This window comes from Coffea eugenioides, chromosome 1 (genome assembly GCF_003713205.1).
Source record: "Coffea eugenioides isolate CCC68of chromosome 1, Ceug_1.0, whole genome shotgun sequence".
Classification (NCBI taxonomy): domain Eukaryota; kingdom Viridiplantae; phylum Streptophyta; class Magnoliopsida; order Gentianales; family Rubiaceae; genus Coffea; species Coffea eugenioides.
In genome coordinates, this window is record NC_040035.1 from 49,546,482 (window position 1) to 49,564,119 (window position 17,638).

At 38.7% G+C, this 17,638-nt stretch overlaps 3 protein-coding genes across 4 annotated transcripts; 2 read left to right on the forward strand and 1 right to left on the reverse strand.

Annotated features, from left to right (window-relative positions):
- The first annotated feature begins 1,244 nt into the window (after nt 1-1,244).
- LOC113751425 (serine carboxypeptidase 1) lies at nt 1,245-6,632 on the forward strand. The gene is made up of 14 exons (XM_027295443.1): nt 1,245-1,435; nt 1,557-1,702; nt 2,275-2,351; nt 2,605-2,727; nt 2,863-2,965; nt 3,040-3,077; nt 3,143-3,244; nt 3,593-3,673; nt 3,756-3,998; nt 4,905-4,970; nt 5,038-5,159; nt 5,679-5,792; nt 5,967-6,012; nt 6,143-6,632. The coding sequence occupies exons 1-14, from the start codon at nt 1,284-1,286 to the stop codon at nt 6,224-6,226; spliced, it is 1,497 nt and encodes a 498-aa protein (XP_027151244.1). The 5' UTR covers nt 1,245-1,283; the 3' UTR covers nt 6,227-6,632.
- A 96-nt stretch (nt 6,633-6,728) lies between these two features.
- LOC113780498 (transcription factor bHLH90-like) lies at nt 6,729-9,873 on the reverse strand. 2 transcript variants are annotated; one of them, XM_027326302.1, is made up of 8 exons: nt 9,502-9,873; nt 9,175-9,357; nt 9,005-9,079; nt 8,576-8,639; nt 7,938-8,489; nt 7,614-7,850; nt 7,287-7,463; nt 6,729-7,108 (listed from the first exon to the last, which is right to left on the reverse strand). In XM_027326302.1, exons 1-8 carry the CDS (start codon nt 9,720-9,722, stop codon nt 7,016-7,018), a joined length of 1,602 nt encoding a protein of 533 aa, XP_027182103.1. In that variant the 5' UTR covers nt 9,723-9,873; the 3' UTR covers nt 6,729-7,015. The 2 variants fall into 2 exon arrangements, with proteins under 2 accessions (XP_027182103.1, XP_027182100.1); XM_027326299.1 differs by having other exon boundaries at nt 9,005-9,082.
- Nucleotides 9,874-11,097: 1,224 nt separating this feature from the next.
- LOC113783796 (glycine oxidase) lies at nt 11,098-14,978 on the forward strand. The gene is made up of 9 exons (XM_027330017.1): nt 11,098-11,524; nt 11,652-11,801; nt 12,525-12,739; nt 12,844-12,914; nt 12,999-13,161; nt 13,422-13,611; nt 13,858-14,016; nt 14,128-14,216; nt 14,414-14,978. Exons 1-9 carry the CDS (start codon nt 11,149-11,151, stop codon nt 14,507-14,509), a joined length of 1,509 nt encoding a protein of 502 aa, XP_027185818.1. The 5' UTR covers nt 11,098-11,148; the 3' UTR covers nt 14,510-14,978.
- Nucleotides 14,979-17,638: the final 2,660 nt, after the last annotated feature.

Below are 17,638 nucleotides of genomic sequence, written 5' to 3' on the forward strand. Positions count from 1 at the left end.
ACTACTGCTTCCTTCAGTCTTCGGTCCTTGTTCTTCTTATTATTATTTTTTACTTCACCCGCCATGAAAATGTCGAACTGGAAGTTCGGTTCGGTCGTCGGTCGGTCCAGTCGTTGATTGCGCATCAGTCATCACAACTTGGACAAAAGGTAAGATGGCAGGAGAGAGTGGGCCGGCCAGCATCGTTGGCATACACATGCTGCCAACTTTAACTTTTGCTGCCTCGGGGGTTGGGTTGGGCCCATTCCCCCGCTTCAATCATCGTCACTCTGTCATATTATATTATTAATATTAATAATAAAGGGGAGATAGCTGACCAAATTCAGCCTCCTATGGGCCCTCTCTCCCTCTAGTACTGGACACGTCCTCCTTATTCAGTTGGGCCCTGCCCCCAGATTTGTTTTTTTTTCTGACTTGTAAGAGTGGGAGTAGGAGTATTAAAATAAAAAGGCTATTCGTTCGTCGCAAATGACGTATTTGTTTGTTTACCGCCGCGCCTACTAATTAATTATCAGCTTTCTTCCTTGCTTCATTTTCAAAAGATCCATCCATCAACCAGCTCTTTCTTTTTAATTTTACTTTTACTTCAAGTTGGTGGTGGAGACTGGAGAAGGATTCTTCCCCTAAAATTGGGAAAGAAAGGCAAGGCATATACATTTTCCTGTCTTAAAAGGCAATTACTTCCATCTTTGATGTAAAATGTAAGATAAGCGCAATAATAATAACGAAAGAAAGTTGGGGGGGTAAATAGTAAATACTAAATATCAAGGTCAAGGTGCTATTCTGTATTAATTGTCCTCCATGCTCCGCTTTGCGCAAAACAATAGCAAAATGGTTTTAAATGTTAAGAGTGCCTTAACTGCCAAATAAAACTCAAACCACTTTATAAAAGTTCAGCTGGTTTTCCAACTATTTTATTCTTCCTAGAAATCTACGTCCGTAATTTTTGTAGTTTAAAAAAGAAAAAGAAAAATCTTCATAGATGGTAATACTTTATCAAAATCCTTCTAAATATCGCAAAAAGGTATTATTTGAATTACATTTTTGATACAACAATATTTTAGATTTTCGGGAATATTTTCTTTTACATTTCTCAATCACGTTTTTATTCCTAGAAAAAAAAAAGCGTTGTAATAAAAAAATTAATAAAAAAGGGCTCTAAAGTTTCAAGTTATTTAATGCACTAGTATTGGACCCACTGGTACGAATTATTTAAGGCACTCACTAGCACCCAATTTGCTGGTGCCCCGGAGATCACCAGACCACGAGCTCCTGAAATCAATATGGCTGGGAATGCTGTCGTCTTCCGCTGCTTCACATTGCTGCTCATCTGTGTAGCGGTTAGCTTTGTGAGAACACAATCAGCGCCTGAAAGTGCACTCATAACATCTATTCCTGGTTTCAATGGCACTCTACCTTCTAAACACTATGCAGGGTACGACTCTTTTTCAACATTTCTCTTGTATTGCAACTATTAAAGTAAGTTTCTTGAAAATACTTTGATGGGATTATGCTGGTTCTTGGTTTTCTCGAATGGGTGTTTTTTTTCCTTATAGGTATGTGACAGTTGATGAGAGTCGTGGGAGAAAATTGTATTATTACTTTGTTGTTTCTGAGAGGAATCCGTCACAGGATCCAGTAGTTCTGTGGCTCAATGGTGGTCCTGGTTGTTCGAGCTTTGATGGATTCGTCTATGAACACGGTATTGGTTGAATTGTTATATCTTCTTCGAGTTGAGATTAGCACGTCTTAGTTACTTACTTTGATAGTTAGTTAATTGAAGACTGAAATGAATTCTGACACTGGCAAATAAGCCATGTCTTGTAAAATGCTCATATGGTACTTCTTTTTCTAACTTGACATACTTTTATTGGAAGGCAAGCATATATGATATTTTACGGTCTAATTTCTGTTTCCATTCGTTGATTCTTATGCTCTCTAATTCTGCTTCTTGACCAGGTGAAGTAAAGGGGTGTAGATTTTTCATATTATCTTTTCCCCTGTTTGTAACCATGATGGCTAATGGAACTTCCCTGCAGTTTTCGAATGTAATGGTTATCTGTTATAACGTGACATAAATTGGCACTGTATATATGGGTGATGTAACGATTTAGTTCTGCATATTCCTTGCATACTTTTGGTTTTTATGATCTTAACTATCTGAAGAAAAGAAAAAAGAATAAGGAGACGAACATAAGGAAAAAGGGGAGAAGATGACATTATCTTTATCTTATGTCCGTGACTTGATATAAAGAATTTTCAATTGTCTTCCAGGTCCCTTCAATTTTGAGGCAGGAAAGACGCCCAATAGCCTGCCCACCTTGCATCTCAATCCATACAGCTGGTCGAAGGTTATGATTCATGTCTCTGAAGCATACATCTCCATGTATAGGAAATTCAGTGTGTTTAATTCCAAAATACTCAAATAAAAATGATAATGCTTGTTCCTAGAAGGAAGAATACACGCACACACATACATACATACATACATACATATATATATATATATATATAGAGAGAGAGAGAGAGAGAGAGAGAGTAAGTTTTAGGCATTTCCTTGCATGTTATCAGTTGAGATCAACAAAGATCAGTCTTACTCCTCAGGTTTCCAACATCGTGTATTTGGACTCTCCTGCTGGTGTTGGATTTTCTTACTCTGGGAACGAATCTGATTATATAACAGGAGACCTAAAGACTGCTTCTGATTCTCACACATTTCTTTTCAAGGTATTAACTTGAAATAATTCCTTTATCTGACAACACTGAATACTCACTCTGTGGTCTTATCCGATTGTTGCTATACAGTTATTCTTTGGTCCACTAAATTTTTCATATTTTAAAAAGTTGTTGCTGTATTGCCAGTGGTTTGAGCTCTATCCGGAGTTCCTCTCTAACCCATTTTATATTGTTGGGGAGTCATATGCTGGAGTATATGTGCCAACTCTGTCTTATGAAGTTGCAAAAGGTATATCTTATGATATCTGAACTGCATACATTTCAAGGATGAAGGCTAATTTGCTCATTCATTATAATCTTCAGGAATAGATGAAGGTGTAAAGCCTGTTCTCAATTTTAAGGTACAACATTCCCCGTACTTAAGAAACTGTTATTATTCTTCGTAAACTAATTGCACGGCCTGCAGGGTTATATGGTGGGAAATGGAGTTACAGATGATGAGTTTGATGGCAATGCTCTTGTTCCTTTTGCGCATGGGATGGGCCTAATCTCAGATGACCTATATAAGGTATATATGAGTATAATAGTGCCGATAAGGCCTGTCTAGTGGCTAAAGTTGAGGCCCCAGAATTTAGAGATCTTGGGTTCAAATCCTCCTTCCCCTCCCCACTTCTTAAATCCCATCACTCTCCCGCTAAAAAATAAAAATAAAAAAATAATTGTATCAGCACTGCACATTTTAATTCCCTACTCTTGCAGAAATCTTTCTTTCCTACTAAATATGTCAGGCTGTGGAAATAGATAAAAAAAAAGATCATTAGCTGGTTTGTGATAATCTATTTCTGCTTTTCTTATGATGTCCTTCTTAGTCTTCCTTTGTATTTTTTTTATTAACTTTTTTCTTCTACTGATGCAGGAAGTTATATCTGAGTGCCGTGGAAACTATTATAACCCTGCAAGTGACAGTTGTGAAAGCAAGCTTGAAAAAGTTGATGAAGTAGGGTAGTTACTTTCTATGATTTTGCATAAAGAGTTTGTACTTATTTATTTTGAGGATTCTAATTCTTCTTTTTAATCAGGATCTTGAGGGATTAAACATATATGACATTCTGGAACCATGTTATCATGGTCCAGCTACGATTAAAATGATAAATGGCAATACTAAGTTGCCGGTGAGCTTCAGGATGTTAGGTGAGACTGAAAGGCCTCTTCCTGTGAGAACAAGAATGTTTGGCCGTGCATGGCCTCTCAGATCTCCAGTGAGAGATGGACTTGTCCCAACTTGGCCCCAGCTTCTCAAAACCACGAGTGTTCTATGCACCGTGAGTGAATCTTACTACTAGTATTTCCCTCTATACTTTTTTTGTGCTGCAGCTTTTTATTGGACCGATAAACATTGGCAGGAAATTCATATCATCTCAAAATGTGACACATTACACCCCGCTAAGATTAGATATTTCAGTATTTTACCACCACTACTTCATGTTTGCAAAGTACTTTTTCTGCTTCCTTCCAGGCGTGGCTTATTAATTTCTCAATCATCTAACTATTATAAACAGAGAGTTAGGTGTATTAAAAATTTTTTTTGACCAACAGATAATTTGGTATATTGAATGCTTCGATAATTGCGAGGTGGTCGAACTTTTATGTCGTTCTAATTGCAAACTCTGATACATTAATATGTGGTATATTTAGGACTTGCAATTACAGTCATCAGCTTAAAATTTCCACTCAGTGAAAGTATTGAAAGAATAGGAGGTGGTCTGGACATATACTGTCCAGCTCAATCTGTTTCCTGCACCATCATCTTCTGCAAAAGCATAAACAAGAGAAGGCATCCAACCTTGACAAGAACCTACTAATTTGATTATTTACTTGCGTAAATCTAGGTAATTATGGTGGCACCAGTTGGCATGGCAATTGCCCTTTGCTTTTCAGGGATGAAAAATGCAAAATCTTGTGTGTTTGTGTGTGTGTGTTTTTGGGGGTTGGGGGGAGGATGAGGAGATGCTGGGGGTGAGGGAGAGGAGGGATGATATCCTGAATCTAGCTTATCAGATTCTAAATGAATATAGCATCCTTCATTTTTCAAAATTTGATTCTTTAATTTCCTAATTAGCCTTCCTAAATTCTAATTCCTATATATTGAGGTGCTTGCATCATTTGTTCCTCAACTAGCTGCCTTGTTTGAGTTATTGACATGATTGATATTGAAATGGAAACTGCAGAACGATGAAGTTGCTACAGCATGGCTAAATAATGAAGTAGTTCGGCAAGCAATTCATGCTGAATCTGTAAGATTTCTTGTCTACCTTCGTCATGCCTTTTGAAGCAGAGATTTATGATCTTGTGCTGCTTTAGGTAAATGTGGTAGACACTTGGGAGTTATGCACAGGCAGAATTCAGTTTCATCATGATGCTGGGAGCATGATCAAGTATCACAAGAACCTAACCTCCAAGGGGTATCGAGCACTTATATTCAGGTATAAAAGCATGAGTACTGTCTCCTAGTATCGTTGCTGGTATTTTTAGCTTCTCAAGAATAATTGTTGTACTTTAGCCTTGCTTGATCAACTAGCTATCAGCATACATGGTCAAATGCCATTACTTAATGCCGTAACAATAGCTCAAATCCTGAAGCATGTCAATGTACACTTGGTTCTAACCTTCCAGTGTACAAATCTATATATGATGGGTCACAGGATTGAAAAAATTTTGTAAGCGGTGATTAGTTGCAAATAATATCCATAAATTTCTTTTGTAGAAATGAATCCTTAACAAGTGTTACGTGTCTCTCTCTCTCTCTCAATTGCTTGGAAACTCATGGTATTCTGGGCTTGAATGGTTGCAAGACTCCGTCTTGACTAGAAGAGGTCTAATAATTCAGGCTTGTTTCATATACTTAATGTGATGATGGTGATGTTGCTTTTATCATGTTGGAATCAATGTGCATACCATGTCTACAAATGCATCAGTGATTAATGGAAATTATGTTGTGGCAGCGGAGATCATGATATGTGCGTTCCATTTACCGGGAGTCAAGCATGGACAAGATCAGTTGGATATAAGATTGTCGACGAGTGGAGGCCTTGGATTGTGAATGATCAGGTTGCTGGGTATGTTCTTGCTGATTAAATTGATTCTTAATGAATTCAAAGTAACTAGAAAATTACTCTCTTTGATTTTTAGCATAAAGGTTATATTTGTCAATCGTCAAAGTGCAGACATTTGTCATCTTCATTTCTGCTGCCATGTGCAACTCACTGTAACTGCTCTTTTGCACTCTGCAGATTCTTACAGGGTTATGACTATAATCTCACTTTTATCACCATCAAGGTTAGTACAAGCAAAAGCTTTTCGGCCCTGATTGTTGCTGGACTCGCTAAATCAGTCTCTAAAAGAATATATTTCTTCATGTGTTTGAGTCTTCTACGAAAAGATTATTTAGTTCTTCATGATGATGCAGGGTTCTGGACATACCGTCGCAGAGTACAAGCCACGTGAAGCTCTGGAATTTTATACTCGGTGGTTGGATGGGAGGAAAATTTGAAGCTTAGACTGATCGATAACATGTGAGGAGGGAAGGGAAACTAAAGAATAGTGCATTAGAATGTTTTAGGCTACTCCAAGTTTGCCTTCAACGAGGTCAGAATGAGTTTAGCTTGTATTGATGGTCCCCTCACAGTCAGAGACGAGAGATACAAGGGGGCACAAAGACTGGTAGAACAATGGTTAGGACACCGGAAATGTATTCTTTTATGAAATATGCCCATAGTCTGTGATGCTCCTTTTCTTCCTTGCTTTTCTTAGTGTAACAATAATAACTTGCTTAGTTACCTGCTGCTAGTAGAAACAACCAACAAAATACATGGATAAGGCTGCATGTCGAATGAATAATAGAATTTCCTGGTTTTAGCTTGCACAGATACGTATGCAGGCATAGCCACTCCCCAATATTCATATTGCACTTGTGTATGAATCATAGGCCCATCTCGCAAATTTAGCTATTAATTTGTTAGTTCTCGTACACATAATCAAGAGTATAAAGTAAATTTGCAGAAGATTTATGTACCATTGACCAGTGGGGTTGCAGGAACAAAATTTCAGAACTGGTCCAGATATTTAGAGGAAGTATTAACCTGGAGTAACAGCTAATACTTCTGATTTTCAAGCATTGCCTTAAACTAACAATGTTTCTACAATACCCTTATTTGGGCTGATATTTTGGCTAAGTTTACCTTGTATATGGAGTTATTTAGCTACAAAAGTAATGCATCATAAATAATTAAGGACAAGCATGGTGAAGCTCTGTAAATTTCAGTTTCAGTATCCTGTATTCTCAGGCCAGCTGTATTTTTCCTTGGCCATCTTGAAGAAACAACTCCATTAATGAATTCTTCAGAGTCGTCGGCTGGATTTCCTCGCTGAAAGCCTTTCAGGGGAAAAAAAAATATAAAATTAAACATGTTACCGTTCCATATATCTCATGAAAGGATATGAAGGACGAACTAATTGGGTCCTTTCTTTGTTAAATTGTTTGGCTGGATCACCAATGATAAATTAATATTCAGTTAACTTAGCAACAGATGCAATATTTCAAAAAGTATCACCTCTGCTTTGAGAACGTTCAAGACCAAGCCATTAGAAGTTGTGACATTGGCATCAGTCACTTGAAGTCCAAAAGAATCCATAGCCTGCATTAACCTCAAAAAGCCACCTCTTTTTTGTGTGCATATGATCTTCACCAAGAAATCCCTTGTGCCAATCTGGCTCACTTCAATTTTCACCTACGCTCATCGAAACAATTGCAGAAAGGGATAAACTTAAGCAAACTTGGGATGATAGTCTCAAACTTTTATGATTCCTAAAAAAATACAACAATGTCTGGCTGTTTAGATATCAACATCTATACTTTGAATGTTCAGGGACCTTCTCACCTTCCCTTGTTTTTTGTCATTGGTGCTGGAATGGCGTCTGCTGTCACCTTGCTCAATTGTTGGTTGATAATCAGTTCTTTGAATTTCTCTGCACGGCTTTGGGACCTCTTGTTCTGAACTGTACATGTTGGCCTCCTGCTCTGCCAAATCTCGGAGTTTACCTTGATACTCTTCCACACTTTTCTGCAACTCTTGTATGTAATCATATGCATCCGCAAGCGTTGAAGCTTTATCCATCTAAGTAAAACAAAAAGATCATTATGAAAACATGTAGAGCAGGAAAAAGTCTTTGCTTTTGGTGTTTAAAGGATATCACCGCAGAACCTTGGAAATATTGGGAACTAATGAACGAAGAGTTAAGAGACCATGGTTTATCCTGTGCCTTCTATTCCTCTCTGTTATGAGGTTCTTGGAGTGGTAATTGTCTCTTTCTGTCTTGTTTCTGCCTCTCAGATTTTCATTTGTCTCAGCAGCCCATTTAGCACTTCCAAAACCACAACTAGGATCTTTCATTCTTCTTGAATCCAAATTTCCTGGATGTCTTCCACTCGATTTTTCAGGTGAAGTGGAACAAGATGCTGAACCTGAACATACATTAAGCAGTTGGTAATCCTTTGGGAGATCGGAACTGATGGAAGATCCTTCAAAGCTAGGATGATTGCTCGAATTGGGTATAAAGGTAGGATACTGAAGATTAGGGACAGGTATCATGTGGCAAACAGATGCTGGCAAGTTATTGAAGCAATCATCAAGAAACGGTTTGTGCGGTGGTTCTGCGGCATTTAATTGTGTACGCCGATGAGAAGCCATGGTTTCCAGTTCAACAGGAACGTACTGAGCCAAGATAAAATCAATTATCTGTTGATTTTCCTGTACCTACAGAATCACAATAACGTAATTTGCAGATTAGAAAGAAGAATTCAGTTTGTTATTGAGAAATGGTAAGCAAGATAAACTTTTACCAGGTTTGTGCTGAAGAGTTCAATCAAACCACCCGCAACTGGTACTAAAACTTGGGTTCCAATCCTGCGGTGCCGACACAACTATGCTTAAATTCCTATTAGCCTTGTAATTTGTTTTAGTTAGAATTCTAAAAGTTAAGGAGTGTCTAGATCACAAGCATGAAGTCCAATTGCTCCCAAGATGATACCCTGACTTGAAAGCAAATTTACCAATTGCGACTGTTGTCTTTCATCAATCATACCCAGGTAAACGGGAAAAAAATTCTTTATGATGGTGATGTTGGAAAAGAAGTGATATCCTCTGTTGCATTTGACTACGATTAAAGAGCAAGACCTAGAGAGCTGCAGGCTTTTTAGTTTTTACAACAAAAGACCGCGATCATTAGAGAGGAAAAGAGATTAAAGGGCCAAAAGGAAAAAAAAACTCACGCTTCATCCGAAGAAGTGTTGTTGGAATTCACGTGCCACCTTGCTTGATTTGACATTACTACTTCCCCATGAATCCTGCTTTGATTCCCACATATTAGAAGAATGGTTCATCTTAGGCTCTAAACAGGTAGTAATGAGAAAGAAGTAGTTTTTATCTTTGCAAAAAATACCCAGAGTACAGTGGTATTGATAAAGGAAATTTGGCGAGTTTTTCACAAGCCTTGGTTCTTATTGGATGCTTAAAATCTCCATCCCTGCATTGAGCAAACAAATACTGATCTTTGCCACTTTCCTCTTTCACATTCTCGAGCCAATTCCCACCACTGCAACAGCAACCTCTCCATTCAATGAAACTGCAATCAATAAAAAGATCCACAAATCGATAAGCAAGAAGGCTTCTTTTCAAGCAGAACAGAAAAAAGCTTAGAGGGCAACTGGAATTTCTCGAGGATAAGAGTGAAAATTGTAGTACGAATTGCGATAATTTTACATTTAACCTTGAAGGGTCATCTCCCAATTTCCAGACAATACAATAGTCCCATACATTGTTCTTAACAAGGACCCTTAGACGCTCCAGTGCCTGGTCCAAAGCTGCCATGTCCTTGAACCTTTCGAACACTTCTTTGTATCTATCTGGGGCTTGCCCCTGCTGGCTGGTGCCTCTGATGGTTTTGCTGCTGCAGCTGCTGCTCTTAGTACCCTTCTGTTGTTGAAGCATTTCGGGGGGCTATGTATTAATTGCACATCCACACGACAATCCTAACCGACTTTACCAATGCATTGTACTCCTCCCTCAGCAGCAAATCTGCGTCAGAAGAATCAAATACGAGCAGCTTTTTACCCAGATTAAGGGCCTACGATTATGAGTTACACACAAAATAGCTGTCTACGAAGGACTTGCGCTAAAAGACAAAGAAGGAAAGAAAAAAGAATAAAAGGAAATACGGGGAAAAGAATCGTTCAAAAGTTCAAGAATGGTACAATAACTGCAATGAAAATGCTGACTCCGTTTTGATGCCCCTTTTGTGGAAAACTTACCACTTTGCTTTATTTTGCTGTCTAGCCTGTCTTTCATGTAGTTCTAGCAACTTCACAGTAAATTTTTCTCTTTTTCTTTTTTCCGGTTTCTAACAATTTCTGATGTTGCTGCTTACGCTGACCGAATCAAAAAGAAAATTGCTTTGGAGAGTTGTTTTATTTGGGCGTGGTAAATGTGGAGATTAGCGAACAAGAATATCAGGGTACGGAATATTTGCAATGTCAGGGGCTCAAGGATCGGGGTATATGATGTTGCCACTTTCATCTCATTGTATTCTTCTCTCCTTCTTAACCCTTTGTGATATTTCTCCGTAAGATGATGACTTTGATACTGTATGTAAATATGTAGAAATATTTACAAAGGGTTAAAACTAGAAAAGGAAAAAAAAATGGAGATGTAATTGAGCTCAATTTTTGATTGATAAGAGGAGGAAAAAGTAGGAAAGCAATCCATTTCCAGTTAGTTGTAAAAGTTAAAATGATGTTCCAAACTCCATATTGATTTTGTGGAAGCATTAATCTTATAGCTTGATGAAGAAAATAATATCAAAGATGTAACAAATACGAAAAAATGTAAAACAATAAGTATGTTTTTTCACGACAAGTTATACTGTAATTTCGTAAAAATTATAAAATTTTACGAGTTTAACATCAAAATTTCACTCTAATAAATATATCTTGTCCCATCTTAATCTATATATATATATATATAAAGTTTTTATTCACTAGCAAGTGTGAATGTATGTTATTATGTAAAAAATAAATTTGTAATTAGGTAGATAGGTGGTGCAACTAGTAGATATAAATTCAATGTGTATAGTTCTAACAGACAGGATATAGTTATTTTGCAATTGATCCTATAATCCGTTTCAATTCTCATCAAATATTTCGCAGCACTCCCGTAAATGTAATAGCCCAAACCCACCAGCAACATAACCAATCATTTCCCGCGATCCTTTTGAAAGCTCCAGGTCCAGCCAGCTGAGAGTTCGGTTTTGATTTTATAACGTACGTAACCTTCCATGTTCCATCATCAGCCGGCATCATACCTTTCCGCTTCCCTCACCCCCATCAGTAGCAGTCTTCACTCTGCTGCCTTCAAACCCATGGCTTCGATGCCTCTAAGAATCGCCTCAAACTCCGTTTCGAGTCTTCTAAATCTAACATTTGATGGCCCTTGTCGTTTAGCTTCGAATTCAGGTTTTTATGGTCTTCCGGACCAGCCGCTGAATAATATACCTCTGTCAACTTCAGCTTCAGCTAATAGAAGGACTCGTAGATTTCTGTCCCAAGTTCCGCTCCATGCTACCAATGCGCCCAACCGGGAAACTATTAAGTCCCAATCCTCCCTTTCCTTCGACGTCGTCATCATTGGCGCCGGAATCATCGGGTTGACCATCGCCCGACAGTTCCTCCTCTTTTCGGATCTCTCCGTCGCCATACTTGATGCTGCCGTCCCTTGTGCCGGTGCCACTGGAGCTGGTACACCTCTTTTTTTTTTTTCCTTAAGATGATAGAGCATGTGTCGTGTATCTATTTCCGGTGCGGCTTGATGATTGGTTGTAGCTAGCAGTCTCTTTGGTGATGTTAACGTTGGGGGTTGTTCTAGGGCAGGGGTACATATGGAGGATAAACAAGACACCTGGAGCTGAAAAATGGGAGCTAGCATCTAGAAGCCATCAATTGTGGGTTAATCTGGCTGAGAGCTTGCAACATCAGGGCTTGAATCCTTTGCAGATTCTTGGATGGATGAAGACTGGTACTAATTTTAACTCCCATCCTTCCCTTCCCCATTGGAAATGACTCCACAATGGTGGCCTGCAGGCATTTTTCTTTATAAAGTCTTTTCTGTTTTTGTGTTTTCTATGACATTTTAATGTTTCTGCTTTAAGTTAATTGTGCTCGATTTCACTCTTTTGCCCATTTCTACTGTATTTTTCCGAGATTACTGAATACACTGACGGCATAATAGGCGTAAAAGTTGAAAGGTGGTATAACAATGTTTGTTATGGATGGTGGAATTGACTAGCTTTTTGAATCGTCAACTGAATCGAATGATGTGCTGCATTTAGCCGGCATGCCCCATCCAATGAGAATTAGTAGGGTTCAACTCTAAATTAATGAGTTACTATGGTGAAGCTTATTAGTGCTCGCTTGGGTCATTTCTCCTATCTAATAAGTTGTTATATTTAGTGAGCATTAGTTGCACTCAACCCTAATTTCTGGATTTCTAAGGTGAAGCTTCTCTGTGCTCACTTGGCTCATTCCTCGTATGTGGCATAGCACATAAATCTAATTGGATCATATTGTTTGTGAATTGGACACTTAGAGGGAACATTACCTGTCTTCACTCATGCATGAACCAGTTTTCATGAAATATAAAGGAGGATAAGAAAAACTTGTTATGCATTAACAAATATATTGCTTCTTTGAATTATCCTCAAGTGCTAATTATCTATAGAACATTGCTGATGTTTGATAGGAAGTTTATTGGTTGGTAAAACGAAGGAGGAATCTACCTTGTTGAAGGCGAAGGTGAAGCAACTATGTGATGCTGGGTTGGAGGCAGTGTTCTTGTCCAACCAAGATTTGCTGTTGAAAGAACCTGCGCTTGTGCTCGGAAAGGAAGGTACGGCGGCTTATTTACCTGATGACTGCCAATTAGATGCTCGATGTGCAGTTGCATTCCTTGAGAAGGTTCTTTTTTTCTCTCACACTCAGTGCTTCTGTTTTTCCCCCCTTTTTATTTTGGGTTAGACAGCTTCATTGGATTTATTGTGTACTTAATGTTTTATGCGTAGGAGAACAGGCATTTTGCCACTGAAGGGAGATATGCTGAATTTTATCATGAGCCTGCAACCTATTTGTTGAGGTTTGTTGGTAGAGTACTCTCTATTTTGCAGAACTTTCTCCCAGATTTAACTGATGAGTTTTTAGTTAACCGGAACTTGAACAGATCTGGCAGCAGTGGAGAGGTTGATGCTGTTCAGACTTCGAAGAATACAATTTTCAGCAAGAAGGCTGTTGTTATGGCAGCTGGTTGTTGGACTGGAACTCTGATGCATGAGTTGATTAAGAGTACAAACATTAAATTGGATATCCCCGTAAAGCCTCGAAAGGTCAGAATAAGATATGTGATGCAGATTTAAAACCTTGGAAACTGAGTGATTAAAAGTAGGTTCTGCTGTAGAATTAGGCACAATGTAAGAGCAGTGGTGGTAGATGTGCATTAACTAGATTTTCAGTGAATGATCTTCAAAGCAAATTCAAATTTTGCTAGCAAAGTTGATTATATAATGTAGCAGTACTGGTGCTTCTTTTTTTTTCTTTCCTCCAGAATCTGTTGTGAAGTCAAACATCTTTCTAATGTGTTTGACAGGGCCACCTGCTTGTGGTTGAGAATTTTAATTCCTTCAAACTAAATCATGGTCTCATGGAGGCCGGATATGTTAATCACCAATCTGCATCTCTGCCATCCACTGCTTCTCATAAAAGACCCCTCTATGATGCCCAGGCTACATCTGTCTCAATGACAGCCACTATGGATACCTCAGGAAACCTAATTCTCGGTACTTTCAACTTCAACTTCATTCTACTTCTTGATTCCTTCTCTCTGTATCAGTCTGTGCCCATCTGCATGGGAGCATTGAATTCCTTTGAGTGTCTTTGTTACAGGTAAAGTAAGTTTATTGATGCTACTGATGGTGCACCCAAAAGATTATACTTAAAAGCTGCATATTCTGATTGATAGTAAGAGAACATCCCTAAGTCAACCAAAATATATAACAACATCCCTGCCTCTTGTGTTGTCCCAGGAAGCAGCCGGCAGCTTTTAGGGTTCAATGTGGACGTAGATGAGTCCATCATCAACCGCATTTGGCAGAGGGCTGCAGAGTTCTTTCCTGCATTGACAGAAAAATCTCTGGATGAGTTGAAGAAAAATAGAGCAGTGAGAGTTGGACTAAGACCTTACAGTAAGTACCAAAGAAAAAAATAATATAGAATTCTTATTATTGTAAATGTGTACAATTAGAATCCCACTGAAAGATGAGTTTTATTATGGACTAATCAATCATGTGTTCTAGTGCCTGATGGGAAACCAGTGATTGGACCTGTTCCTGGATGGTCAAACTTCTATATTGCTGCAGGGCATGAAGGTGAAGGACTAACATTGGTAATTTTCAACTTCTCTCCTTCTGGTGTGATGCATAAAAGCACAATCTAGTATAACATATGAATATGGCTTGTGGATCCTGTAAATTCGGGCTATGTCGGATGCAGCTGAAGCTACTTTCCATCTTTTTCTTTTTGTTTCACTTTCTTTTACTGTTATAACACATGACCTTGTCTCTGTCCAATACTTCTTTTCAGGCTCTAGGGACTGCTGAAATGATTGTTGATATGGTGTTGGGCAATCCTGGGAAGGTTGATCCCAAACCGTATGCTGTGGATCGGTGTTGTACATGAATATGAATATGGGGAGAGGGACGCTTTCATTTGCTATTTTAATCACCAGATTTGAAAACTTGATGCTTGTATTGAAGGTTGGCCTTGAAAAGTTCTTGCTTCATTTCACTGGCTCATTGCTTCAAGTGGAGCTGAATTTTGCGTGTAGTTGCACTTGTATGTCTGACTTCTACCACCCCCGGCGGCCCCAAAAAAAAAAAAAAGAGGAGTAACTTGTATCTCCAAGTATATGTGCCTAGTAGGTTGGATAGAGTCGAACAGGACATATTTGACAGTCTTGTAGACGCTGCAAGTTATGCACCATCTTATGTGCCTCTAATACAACATGATGGTATTTGTTGTATTCTGTTGTATAGGTGCTTAACACTGTAGAACTGAGATTCTTGCTTCTAAGCATCGAATGATAGCCAGGTTTATGGATGTGCGTTGTGCATATGGAGAACAGCATTTTGTTTGTAATATGAGTGACATGAAGAATGCTAAGCTCTTTTAACTGTGAGCTTTCCGCGTATTAATGCAAGATGACGATCATCAAGAATGAAAACCAGTTTATAACTGAAGGAAAATGCATAAGAATGAGCTTTGGGGAACTCTTGGATGTAATTCTACTTGGCAAAAAATGCTTGGCGTATAGATTGGCGGACGCATGAACGGATTATGCACCGCATAAACCGGGTAGATGAGTATGCCAGTAGGGATCCCTTTTCTGCGGTACATAATTTACAGTAGGGCAAATTATCTAATTGGCCCTTTAACTCTTTGTATAGGTAAAATTAAGCCCCTTATCTATTTTTTGATGACTTTAAGCCCTTGAACTTGTAAAAGTGGGAAATCGTGGCCCTTTTATCCAGTTTCTCCGGTTTTGCAACCGGAGGACCAATTCACACGAATGCAAGTGTGCTTCTTCAAAGGGCATTTTTGTCCGCATATTCTAAACAAAAATGGCACAACTCCTCCACATTCCCTCCATTTTCCTAACCCAACCCAACTGCTAGTCGAAACTTCACAGCAACAGCCTTACCCATTTTCATCTTCTCTTGAGGATCTTTGCGGAGGGAGAAGAGCAAGAGAGTTAATTCCTACTTGTCGGGTTTGGGTATCATTGACATTGAAGCAACAATGGAAGGGTGGCAAATCAGGCCGGAAAATGAATATTTTGATCCTGTCCTCGCTTATGGTATGTATATTCGTTCGAACCTTTAAATGTGAAATAGATAGCATATTTAGTGGTCAGATGGGTGAAGAGAGTAAAATTTTGGTGGTGGGGGTTACTGAAAGTGACGTGCCAGTGGTCCTAGATGTGGGGGTATGGTGGTGGGCACCTAAGTTTGTTGTTTAGTTGTTCAAAAAGTGTAGAAATTTACGAATAATTAGCATTTCATTAAAAGTTGGAACTTTTTTATTGTTTAACTTCGATTTAAGCATTACATTAGGGTTACTTTTTTAAAAAGCATGTGAAAAAGAAATTGAAATTTTAATTAATTATATTTGAATTTGAATAGTATATTTATCTGTATTTGTTGTAGCCCAACTTGTATTGAAACAATATATTCATATTGATATGCAGATCCAGAATGTGAAATATTTAGCATAAGATTACACCATGGGGGAAGAATAAATTGGAGAAATTATGTCAGTTATGAGAATGGAGAAGTGGCCTACATAGATATGTGTGATGCTGAACGTATGTCAATCCATGAGTTGAATAAAATGGTTGGAAAAGTTGGTCATCGTAATGCAACCATTTTATACTATTACCTTGAACCAGTTGCAGACATGAGGACTGGTTTGAGAGAATTGTCTAGTGATACCCATGTTAGGACATTCTGTGACTGGGCATATAAATTCAAGGTGATGGAAGTGTATTGCCATCATCTGACAGACCCAGAAATTGAAGAACTGAAAAATGCTGTAATAATAGAGTTACCAGACAAGGGAAAAAAGAAAACTGGAGTTGTCATAGAGGAAGTAGATGAGAAAGAATGCATAACTAGATATGTAGGTACTGAGAAGAGTAGTAGAAGGGATTGTATGGTTGGGAATGTAGGGGGTGAAAAAAGAGCAAAAAATAGTCAAAGGGATAGTAATGTTAGGGCAGTAGAAGGTGTAGATACGGTTGAAAAGGTAGGGGGTGAAAAAACAGCAAAAAGCACTCATGCAACTAGTAATGTTGGGACAGAAAAGGGTGAACATGAAGCTGACTATGGTGGTGGTGAACACGAAGGTGAACATGAAGCAGAGGGTGAACATGAAGCTGACTATGGTGGTGAACAGCAAGGTGAACATGAAGCAGATGGTGAAAACATAGATGATGAATCTGAATCCCAAGTAGAGGAAGAAGATGATAGATTTAGTGGTGCCAATGACTATGGTGGTGAAGAGATTATGCTGCACATTTTGAATTCGAATACTGATGGCTGTGGTGAAACTTCACAGCAACAGCAGAGAGATGAAACAACTGACCAGACGCAATGTTCAGAACAGGAGAATGTTTGTGGAAGGCAAACAGAAACTGACCTGGAAACACAACAGCAAGGTGCGAGAAAGAAACAAGTTAGGAGAAAGAGAACCAGATCAGTAGAACAAACTAGCCAGGGACCAGAGGATATAGATTCACTCCAACAAGATTACATCCCTGATCACCTGAGCAGTGACAATGACTCATCAGATGATGAATTCAAAGGGAGATACAAAGACTTTGTCCTAGAGAAATTCCTCAGGGATCCCAAATTCGAGATTGGGATGAAGTTTGAGTCAAGAGCACAATTCAAATCTGCTGTGACTGAGTATGGGATTAGGATGGGTAAACCTGTTTGGACCAGTAAAAATGAGCCCACCAGGGTGAGGGCCAAGTGTAGGGAACCATGTAAATAGTTTGTATTTGCTTCAATAGAAAAGGCTCTGGGCACAAAGGACTTGGTAGTAAAGATTCTGCATGATGTCCATAAAACATGCAGCCATGCATGAAAAAATAAGAATATTACAGCCAAGTGGCTGTCTGACAGGTATGTAGAGAGGATAAGATCAAATAACAATCTGCCAACAAGAGAGTTAAGGTAAACAGTCCATGAAGACTACCAGGCAGAAGTATCTAAGCATGTTGCAGCTAAGGCCAAGACACTAGCTATA

Bases quoted from the DNA above. Each gene is read 5' to 3' on its own strand.
- LOC113751425 (XM_027295443.1), top strand. From the start codon at position 1,284: ATGGCTGGGAATGCTGTCGTCTTCCGCTGCTTCACATTGCTGCTCATC. The intron at 1,436-1,556 runs GTACGACTCTTT...TTTTCCTTATAG, and splicing joins CCTTCTAAACACTATGCAGG to GTATGTGACAGTTGATGAGA. The intron at 4,971-5,037 runs GTAAGATTTCTT...GTGCTGCTTTAG, and splicing joins AAGCAATTCATGCTGAATCT to GTAAATGTGGTAGACACTTG.
- LOC113780498 (XM_027326299.1), bottom strand. From the start codon at position 9,722: ATGCTTCAACAACAGAAGGGTACTAAGAGCAGCAGCTGCAGCAGCAAA. The intron at 7,851-7,937 runs GTTCTGCGGTGA...TGTTTTACTTAG, and splicing joins TAGTTCCCAATATTTCCAAG to ATGGATAAAGCTTCAACGCT. The intron at 7,464-7,613 runs GTGAGAAGGTCC...CGATGAGCGTAG, and splicing joins ATGACAAAAAACAAGGGAAG to GTGAAAATTGAAGTGAGCCA.
- LOC113783796 (XM_027330017.1), top strand. From the start codon at position 11,149: ATGGCTTCGATGCCTCTAAGAATCGCCTCAAACTCCGTTTCGAGTCTT. The intron at 11,802-12,524 runs GTACTAATTTTA...GATGTTTGATAG, and splicing joins TCTTGGATGGATGAAGACTG to GAAGTTTATTGGTTGGTAAA. The intron at 12,740-12,843 runs GTTCTTTTTTTC...TTTTATGCGTAG, and splicing joins CAGTTGCATTCCTTGAGAAG to GAGAACAGGCATTTTGCCAC.